This window comes from Neopelma chrysocephalum, unplaced genomic scaffold, assembly GCF_003984885.1.
Source record: "Neopelma chrysocephalum unplaced genomic scaffold, ASM398488v2 Primary Assembly neopelma1_22b, whole genome shotgun sequence".
Taxonomy (NCBI): Eukaryota; Metazoa; Chordata; class Aves; order Passeriformes; family Pipridae; genus Neopelma; species Neopelma chrysocephalum.
This window is the reverse complement of record NW_020897690.1, coordinates 21,250,586-21,261,463: the sequence shown is the minus strand read 5'-3', so window position 1 is coordinate 21,261,463 and position 10,878 is coordinate 21,250,586. Positions and strand designations below refer to the sequence as shown.

Genomic DNA, 10,878 nt, shown 5'->3' with positions numbered 1-10,878 from the left:
ACTATGCTTTCTTTGCATTCTACAGTGATGAACCTCATAGTCTCTTAAGATGCACTTTAGAAATATTCTTTTTCTTTCCCATTTCAGTCTTGATTTCATCTATGATCTATTTGAACATGTTTCAAGTCGCAACAATCAAGACACTCTTAAATGTGGAAGCAAGCACCGAAAACCCACAGTCAGTCTCCAGTTCAAGGTTAGTTAATGTGTAGTCTCTGTTCTGTAGCTAATCAGTGATAGATAAACCCTGGTCAGTAAAGAATGGGTGCATATTGAAACAGACAAAACTTCCGCATGAAAACATTGGTGTCTCTTCTATGAAAGTGCCCTTGCTAATCAACTGATTGGCTTCGAGTAGACACTAACGTTTGCGTCACACCGTCCACACAAAACTCCCGGTGCATTCCCCGCTTGCTTACTCGTCCTTACTTTAAAGCTCGTCTATGAAGTTGGTCTCTCCTGTCCTGGTTTTTTTTATAATCTAAATCCAGCCACAAAATTGCACAAAGCCTTACAGCAATGTCTGTATACTAAGAAAACAAGTGCTGAATAAATACCTCATTAAGGTGTTGCCTTGCTTTAACTTAAAGTTTGGAAGACATTTTTGTTAAACACCTTTTTATGAGGCTTTATAGCCTCCCATCAAAAATGGCACCAAATTGAAATCTAGCATAAAGTCTATCTGCAAATTATTTAAAAGAGAAGGATTGGCACGAAACATTTTCTAAATTACATGAGTACAAGTCTGGATTAGTTTTCTTTCATTTTGTTTGAATTAATATACATTTGCACAGGTGATTCACTTTTTTTTAAGAAAGAGCAGACTCAAACCCCTTAAGGGTAGATTTTATCCTAGTAGACTATTTCTAAGTGTTGGACAGAACAGCAAGGCGTGTATACTGGGCACACACAATGTCTTTTATTAAAAAACCCTAATGTTGTATTTCCTGGACAGCTTGTTCTGTGCTACCATAACTCATCTCAGACACTACCCACTTCTTATGGTGAGATGGTATTATTTGCTAGTTCTCTCGAACAGCAGAAGGTACTGTTTCCACTTGGTCATTTGTATTACGTGCAAAGTAGACTTTTAAGATGTTACCTTACAGAAATTGACCGTATTTTTGCACCCATTTGGCAAGATAAAATAAAATTTAGTGTTCCTTCTGTTCTCTGTCAGGGCCCCTGGACAACATAAGGGTGATAAAACATGAAATCAAAACATAATTGGCTCTTATCTAAAGCTGTAGTAACTGACCATTAACCAGCTGGGCTGCTTTACAAGAGGTTGACCTTCACATCATACCTTCCCCAAAGAATTAGGTTGGGTGGTTTTTGCATGTTTTAAAGCCTTACAGGGATTAGTCCACTTTATTTCAACTGAAGATAAGAACTTCGCCTTCACAGTTTTATTCTCATGATAGGTTGGTTGACTCTTCATTTGATGACCTGCCTAATGCAGAATGGCTGAGTTTAGATACCATCTGTTTCAGCCTGTTGATTAAAGCAGGGCATACTTCAAATTAGATTAGTCAGATTGTCACCTGACAGTGACTTAGAGGTTTGCAGCACTGTGCAGAATCTGGCTGTCTGTACCACAAGTGAAAGTGAAAATAGTTTAAATCATTTTTGTTTAGACTGAGGTACTTTTCCAATCTCTGCAAGTAGGAGCCTGGTTTGAGAGAACTGGCTTAGTTGTCCATAGATGTAATGTTCACACAGATTAAATGCAGATTAAGCCTTTACTTTTTAAAGCTGGAAATATTTTTCTTTACACAAAAATATTTGGGTTTGTATGTTCTGGCTGTTTAATGTTTGCTGCCCAATTCCTGACCTGTAGGCTGGCAAAGGCAAATGAAGAAAAGACCTATCATTTATATTCCCAGTCATTTCACTGTTTGCTCCCTTTGCTCTGCACCAGCTCCTGTGCACAGCCTTAACTCTGCTTGTTGCCTTTATCACTGCATGTTTAATCATCAAGTAAGTCCTTGGTGTGCAGATTAAAGCAAGAATTTGTTATAAGAGACTGACATTGGCAGTTTTGCTCCAAGACATATGGCAGGATGCACAGTGTTGCTCCTTTAAAAGGTAGATTTTCTGTTTCCTAGGCAGCCTGCTCTGTATTCCCTCTGCTGCCTGGCACAAAGTACCACCTTTGAGGGTTGAAACATTACCATTTGCTAACTTTCTGGACTCTTCAGAGCCTGGGTTTCTCTCCTGTACAGTCATTTGTATTCCTGCAAAGTAAATGCAAGACCTCAGTTTAAAATGGTTCATCATACTTAATGATACAGAATGAGGCAAGTTGGAATAAGATACGGAATGATGGCTCAGGAGGGAAAGGGGCGGATGTGTAATTAAAGTAATAATCATAAAAGGACTGAGGGATTTTTGTGATTTTTATCTCCAGGCTGAGGTTCAGACAACTGATAGTCTAATGTGTATTGAATCATTCAGAGTTCTAAAACTAGGAAAAATCCTGTTTTCTTCAGGGGAAATGGAAAGTGAGTGGGCATAGGGTAGTTGAAATGAAAAGAGGAAATCTAGTTTTGTGGGTTTTACCTTAAGCCCCTTATCCTTCCTTTTGACTTGCCCATGTTGGGAATGTGGATCCTAAGTCTTAAGCAGTCATTTGAAAGATCCCTGAAACAGCAAATTTCCAATTTAGTGTTTCCTTACAGTTTTCTTCATATCGGTCTGTGAATCATGTTCACTGTAAAACAGTGATGACAGTTTTGATCAGAAGAGGCAGTGGAAGAAATGAACATGCATGTATTGATCCCATATGTTTGGAAGCAAGAGCTTACATGATGCAGTAACTTCTGGTGTGTACCACTAGGTGTTGCAGTTAGATGCTGTCTGCAGTGCTGAGCTGCAAGAGCTCTTGTCCGGGGTATGTTGTTTGTACAAAAATCCAGCTTGTGAAGTGCTCTTCTTTCTACCTGTGTTTTAGGAATCACTTCATTCTTTAATGGCAACACTGAGTTCTTCAAATCCATTCTTTGTTCGGTGCATCAAACCCAATGTGCAGAAGGTAAGATTTTAAATAGTTTCTATCTTTTCTCTATGTCTCAGGCCTAATCTTTGTCTCCCTGTGTGGTTATTTACCACTGTGTGAAGCATAGGGTATCATTCTTCACTGACTTTGTAGAAGACTCTGCAAGTGGAAAGCACTGCGAAAGGCTTTTGATTTTTTAATAGTCATTGCTGACAACTTTGGTAAATGAGTGGCTTTAAGGATGGTTATAAAAGGAAGGTAGAAGGCTGCACTGCTCGTGTGACAAGTCTGTGAGAGCCTTTTTAGGAAGAAAATACCAAAACTGCAAAGTTTGGTTTAAATCACTAGAGGCAGTGATTCATGTGCATATAGCAAAACCAGTGTGAATGGCTGACTCTGTCATCAGACTCTTACTGTTTCAATTTATGAAGACACCCAGTCTGTACATGCTGGCTGTTTTGTTCTGTTACAGAATTTTGTTTTTAAAACAGGCTTGGAGACTAAGGCTTACAATACTGATTTGTCTTTTGGGTTACAGATAATGAAAGACAATGTCAAGACTTTTCTAAATATGTTGGAGTGCTCTCTAGAAATGATGTGGTAATGATACAGCAGTCGTTGAAATTAATATTGTTAGCCTGGTTCTGATATCCTGGGGCTTTGCACATCTGTTTTTGGCTTTATAGACTGTTATTCAGCTATGGTCTGCTTATGTCAAAAATGCAACAGGCAGAGGTGCTAGCGAATCTGATTTACGGTTTTCACATGGTAATTCATAAGTGACTTTGCTATAAATCCGTATTTACTTGTTACATTTTTCTGGGATGTCTGGTTAATCAGGATACTAACAAATCAAGCCTGCAGATTTCATTGCAGGTTTTTGTGTTACCTGGACAGTACATCCTTGACTTTACATGTTTTCAGTTGCTAACCCTACTTTTGCACTGCTACTCGTGATGTGTCAAATAACATGCAGATTTGGGGCACCTTAGCAAGAGGGAGCAGCCTGGAAGCAAATAAGAACTGCTTTCTGCATGTTGAAGTGTTTGGTGCTGAGGTGTGCAGCCACCAGGCAGCTGAACCCACGTGGATGATGGCACCTGGGCCAATAGCTGGGGTTTGTGAGCCTATGTATGTAGCAAATCCCTGATTATGGAAGAAGGGCAGTTTTGAAAAGCTTGTTTGCTTCCCTGCTCCCGTTTCTCCCTGGAAGCCCCATGACCCTTATAAAGCCCACCTTCTACCACTGGAGTGTAAGAAGAATTTCAGTAACTAGCTCACACGTTTTCATTATTTGTCCTTTTGTACTTGGGTAAGGCTCATCTCCACAGTACCAAAGTCACAAGGATTTGCCATGATTGATGCAAGAACCAGGCACTTGTTGCATTTCCATGGCAAGGAAAACACTGAGTTCCCATTCCTATGTTCCTTGTTCTTCCAGTCTTTTCCCAGTAGAATGCTCCATCACTGACAAATTTGGCATCTATTACTGTATCTGCGCATATATTTTACTACCATTAAAAAAGAGTTCTCACAGAATTAGCAGCTGTGCAAGGAGAAGGAGCTTGAGAAAGCCTCAGTCTCAGGGAACCACATCTAATTGCAGGAGTGCATGCTGGAACAGATTGGGAGATTTCTGTACACAATCCCTTTAAATGTACATATAAAGTCTCACTGAAATCTTACACAAAAATGATTGTCCTTGTTTTCCATTTACTTTAATTCGATTGCAAATTTAACTTGATTCAATGGCTTTACCAAATAAGAAATCCTATTTGAAGAACAAGAGTCAGGTCACACGGTTTCTCTCTTGTAGCTGATTCAGTAGAAGACTTGACAGAAAATGAGAAGGAAAGACATCCTTTCAATGCTTGTCAATTGCATTCTTAAATCAGGGAAGTGTTATCAAAATGCATTTTTGGGATTCACTGTTGTAAGTTTTGCCCTGTTCTCTGTTCCCCACTCCATGGCATACAGACATAGTGATTTTAAGTGCCAATCTTGTGATGATGTTGCTCCTTCTGCTGTGATGCAGGTACCATCGCTGGATTCTGTAGATGCACATCACAATAAGGATTTTGTATTTTATCCTCTCATACAACATGTTGCTTCTTTTCAGTCAGACAAAGGAAAAGAAGGTGACTCAGTTTGCACAGCTCTGAACCAGCACAGCTCAGAGACACATTAGCTGTGCATGGACTACCAGGGATTACCATGTATGTGACTCACTGTGCAGGGTTGGTTAGAAACATAACTGCTTGAAACATTCAGATGAGCCACTGAGGTAGAGAAACTGGGATCGAAAGAAAGTAAAGGTCTTCACTGAGCATTTTCCTCTGTGTTTTCCATCTGCAGTGATGGTGATAGGGAATGATAAATGTCACTTGAAAAGTACTTAAACAGTGCTTGGCAAATACCAAATTATGTGGAAGAAAGGGGTGTCTTACTTGCTTTTTGAAATACACAGCATTAAGGGAGACCTGGACCAGAGAGATTCATCAAGGGGGGAGCTGAAGTTGTGTTACTGGGGGCAAAGCCTCTAAATCTATTCGTATCTCTCTGGATTGGGTACAAATAGGTGACAGATCTATTGGTGAGCATCCTCTGCAACTGAAGGGGAGGAGCTGGGGAGGCTCGAGACCTGCTTTACTCTAGAAGTATGTTTGAATTCTGTAGGTGGATGAGGTTGAGCAAATGGAAGTCAAATTCAAAAAAGCAGAATGTGCAACAGACAGTACTTTCTCTGCTGTTCTAGACATTAAAGTGTATTCATGTTGGATAAGAGATGTGATAATTTACAGTAATTATTTGATTGTTGTAATTTTTCAAAAGTTTAATTTCAAATACATTTCAGTGGCAAGCAAAAACAATTCAGCATATGCAGTAAACCACTGAACATTTGCATATGAAAGCAGGATCTACACTCATTAGTGCAATTTCCTAAAGGGAGCGCACAGAGTATGTGACCTTTTGTCACAAAACATCTCAGCGAGCAGGCCTCAGACAGAAGGACAGAGGACCCATTAATCTTTGGAAGACCCCTGAACAATCGTGGTATCTGTTTTCACAATTTCCAATCTGTTCTGAACTAGCCATAACATGGAAACTTTTCCACTTGGTATGCTTAATGAGTGTTTTTCTGCTAATGAAGGGTCTTTCTCCTCTCCCCTTATCTTCACTGCAGCTGGCAGAACTACGTATCATTTCATCCTTTTGAACTTTGACACATCTTTCTCTGTTTCTTGGTTTCATGTTTCTTTTCCTACCTCCTGTTCTATGCAATAATGATTCCTCTCTGCAGCCTTACCTTTTCTGGTCTTTGTCTCCTGGGTATTTTTGGTGTACCTTAAATTAAAAAAAAGACACCAACACCAACACCACCAAACAAAAACCAACCCACAAACAAACAAACAAACAAAAAACCCAACAAAAAAAAAAATTTTTTAAAACAAGCTTCAACCATTGTTACAGCCATCAGCTGAATATTTCTTCCAGCTTGCTGCTGTTAATAAAGTTGCTAAGCATTGGTGCCACTCAGAAGACCGATCAAAATAAACTTAAGGCTTGCACTTCCTATTCAAGTTGTTTCAGAGGCAGAAATTTTCCTATTGCCCAGAAACAGCCAGCCTCAGGCAGCTTGGCTTAAGTGCTTTCTCAAGTTCCCTTTTCCATTTAGGTTATTTCTTGGAAATACATTGGCATAAACACAAGTGGCATAATACTGGCATAAGTGTAGTGAGTGGCCCCCAGCTCCAGCATCTGCATGGCCTCATCTGTGCTGGTCTCTCAAAACTTCAGCTTGTTAGTACAGCTTGCTTTTGTAATTCCCTGTTCTTGAGACTTCCACGGGTTCAGGCTTGGCTGTTCTCTCATGCACGTAGATGGGTGTCTCCACTTCTCTTTGGTTACAGATCTAAATTGAGTTAGATAGACAAAATCCTGGCTTAATTGAAGCTCACATGAAATATTTGAAGTAGACAAGAATTTCACTTTTTAATTTTTATAGAAAACTTCTGCTGGTGTGTGCCACCAGGCAACGGGATTGCAGGGTCTCTACTCATCTCCCTGTCCACTCATTTATGGTCTGTCTCATTCCTCTGTTGTAGTGATGGTCTTATCACTTTCAAGATAAAAGCCGCCTTGTCTCAGAGCTTGTGATCTCTGAAGGGGCAATTCTCTTTCTCTGCAGATTTTTATGTTAATTTCTCTTTAATCTTAAAATTTAATTAGGTCAGGTAAAGGAATGAGACAAAATTAAACCTGTATTGTAAACCTACTGCAAGGTAGGGGCTACAGGGAGCAACAGAAAAAATTAAACTCGTAATAACTTCACAGTTCAAAGGAAGACTGGTAGAAAAAAACATCTGTAGTAAATTCTGTGAGGCCTCTGCTGCTTAGAATCCTATCATGCTCCATATTCATTCTGGGAAAATAATTATCAAGGCAATAAGATTGTTAGCATCACTTCTGGGGACAGAGCCATTTGAGGGATCAAGGTATGGCTATTGGCACCTGCAGTGTACTTTGAGGTATAGGTCATTAATGGCCATGAGACACCCCGGAATAGCAAGCAGCGTGTCCTATATAAGACAAAATAAGATGCAAACCTATTTTGCTTGGCGCCTGAATTAAAGCTGTGCTCTTAAAATAGCTCTGAATCATTACAAATATAAGTATAGCATAATACCAGCCTAAACACCAGTTAGAAGTACAGCTCAGGAATGCAGTGCAAAAGAACAGTGATAGTACAGCTTGACCCCATCTGCGAGGGTGATTGTATGCAGGGTGTGGAGCAGGTACAAGTGCAAGTGAACCAGTATGTGAACTGGTTGTCAAGCTGGAATTGCAGTATTGTCATATTGAGACTTGACTGTATGAATTACCGAGTTTGCCTTGTAGGGAGATTTTAATTTTTTTTTCTTTTTGGCAGAAATATGGATAAGGAGAGTTCAAGTCTAATGATGCTGCATTGAGAACAGCACTGACATATAACCTTGAAAGATTCAGGGAAGAAGACTCTGAGCTTCAAGGATATTCTACTATACCTGTAGTACAGGATTGCTAAACATCTGGAAAACCTGACTTTTACAAGTCTCTGTTTTAAAAAAATATCCTTAATACAGTGGTCTGACTTCAAACTTCTACGCATGTCCTACTGGAGTTATTTACCAAGCATGTGCTTTGCACACTGACCTCAGTCATGCAACAAATTCTGGGTTTCCCCCGTTGGGGAGCTGATGCCTTTGTGAGGTTTTAAGGATGCTGTTGAAAGCTAAAAAGTGTTGGGCCCTAAATGGAAGGTCTTTATGGTTTACTCAGTTGCTGAGCCCTGGGGTAGCCCTTCTGCAGCATAGCTGCAGTATTCTCTGGTGCTAGGAGCTAGCAGATCACATGGTAAATTTGACTTGCTGTCCATAAGAAAAAGGGAATAGAAAGCCTTATCATGGTAGTAGTTACCCTGTCATACTTTGAAAGTAAAGGGAATAGATTATATAACCCATGTAGAGCTGCTGGGTATGTGTGGTGCTGTCTGTAGAAAGTTAAGGTCTAGTAGTATTCATTTACAGTGTATAAGCAGCTCATATATTAGAGATCCTTATTGCCTGTTTTAAAAATGTCTCTTTAATCTCAGTTGTTTTCAATAAATACTTGTTCTAAGAAGACTTTCTGGCTGCCAATTACTGCTGTCATTTCTTCTGGAAGAAGCAGAGCCACAGGCTCTGAGCACAGATTTAGCTTGCTGGGGCAGCTTGGGTCAGGCTCAGGGAACTGCTGCTCAGGCTAATCATTTGGGAGGAGTGCAATCATTTCCCGAAAACATAGCATGTTGGCCCGATCTCTCAGGTCAGCAAGTGCACAGGGCCAAATGCAAACTATTTATCTTTAGGCCTTTAACTTGTTCATAAGGCTTTATGATTCATAATCAGGAAGGTGCAGTCGGAAGGTGTGGCATCGTGCCTGGCCAGAGCCACTTAATTCAGCTCCCTGGATCTTGTCGCCTTGGGTTTGGCAGAATTACATAGCTTCAAATCAAGACTTGTGGAGTATGTCCTAGCTGCATCCTTTTCTGACACATCACTTGAGTAATTAGGTCTGGCTCTAGAAGATTCCTTAGGTAAAAGTGATAAGGAGAGTGGGTGTGAGGAAAGCAATCGCTCCTGCTCACAGAGTGCCAGCAGTGATGTTACGTGTGAATCTGAATCCCTGCCTGAAAGAACAAGATGATTCCTGCAGAGTGTTTTGTGCTGCATGTAAGGCATACCTGTCTTTTGTATCCTCTCTGAAAGATTGCTCCCATCACTCCTGTGGTGCAGCCTGTTGTTTATGCTGCCCAGGAGCCACTGGGTTGTCCCTTTGTCCCTATCTCAGAGCGCTTGCTCGGCTGAAGTAGGTCATTCCACTCTCCGGGCAGTCACCCAGACAGGCATGTTCTTCTTCTTCATCAAGGTTTGTTGCTTACCAAGCAGGGCTGACGAGGCAACCCTTTGCTAAGTGTATTAGGGTTTGTCTTTCAGTGACCGTGGTTAAGGAGTTTAAAATTGAGCTATTTAAGGCTAGGGATAGAGGGCTGAGATGGGATGCTGCCGGTGAGGGAGCAGACACTCTGCTGTAAAGGTTGCATCAAACTCCAGGCAGTGCAGGCAGACAGATATTTGCATGTTTTGCAGCATGTACCATTTGGTAGGACTCTTTCCACAAATGGTAGGAGTAATTTTATGGATCTTGGATAGTAACTGTGGCAGTATCTAAGCAGGATGGAGGGACACATGGGAAGCAAACACTGCTTTGGGAGGGACTTGGAAGGAGGTGGCCCAAATGGCAAAGTACCAGAACAATTCTGGGGAAAAATAAAATGCCTGGGGGTAGGGTATTTTTAATGTGCGACCCTTGCTGTGTAGTTCAGTGTGATATGTAGAAGTGAGGAAGATTTTCACTGCTGCAGCAATTGATCTGTCAGCAGCAGAGCACCTTACTGCCTCTAGCTGACTTCAGGCAGTGCAATAATTCTGCATGTTGTGCCACCTGATGGATTTTTTGAGGTTTATGAATTACTTTATATGTGATTGTATGACATGGATAGGCATTCATGAAACTGCAACTACTGATCCCAAGTCTGAAGTATTTGCTTTTTATAAATACTGAGTAAAGAACTTGGCTTTTCTTCCTTCTTGTGCACTCTACCAAGCATTTGAATTGCAAACATTGTCATGCAAATGTATGCTCAGAAAAAGTGTGTACTTCATCAAGCTCTGGAAGTTTTCTTCTATAATTACAAAAAAAAAGTCCCCCATCTCTAGATGGCAATTTACATTCAAATCCTGTTTGCTGTGTTCTCATGGTAACTACTCCAATGGAACATGCACAATCCATGATAAATAGACATCCTCAGACCTCCAAAAGCAGTGCTGGGGTATAGAGTATTGTTCTTTAGCAAAAGCTTTAACGTTCGTAAGTCCCTTCCTTGCTAAACTGTGTCTTAGGGCATTTTGTGCATTTTATTTCTTAAGGTTTAGGATTTTGTTGGCTGTGAAATGTATTTAGATTCTTGCTGCCTATAAGGTGAGATTAGCCCTTGTGTCTTGTTAGTCAGGAATATCTTCAGCAATTGCTGTAGAGCCAGCCCTCGCTAGGCTTGACTTCCTTTGAGTAGCAGCAGGAATGAATTAAGCAAGTACAGCCAAAGATATCACATGAAAGACTTGAAATACCAGTGAGCTGAAGAAAGCCCTGTTCTGTGTGTGTGTCTGTGTGTGTGTACATAGCTGCAACTGCTAAAGATTCAGTTTTTCACAATGGATGAACGCTGAAGGGTGAAAAAGTCTTAAAAGGTAAGGGGTTTAATTCATGCAGATTTTTAAATTATTTTAATCTTGCATACT

General features: G+C 40.5%; 1 protein-coding gene across 2 annotated transcripts in view; it reads left to right on the top strand.

Moving 5' to 3' along the window:
* The window catches only part of MYO10 (myosin X), a 163,772-nt gene that overhangs the window by 104,063 nt on the left and 48,831 nt on the right, over window positions 1-10,878 (top strand). For both annotated transcript variants that reach the window (XM_027681799.1, XM_027681807.1), the window contains 2 exons: window positions 88-196; window positions 2,954-3,034. In XM_027681799.1, coding sequence (XP_027537600.1) covers window positions 88-196; window positions 2,954-3,034 — 190 coding nt within the window. The remainder of the gene's footprint in view (window positions 1-87; window positions 197-2,953; window positions 3,035-10,878) is intronic.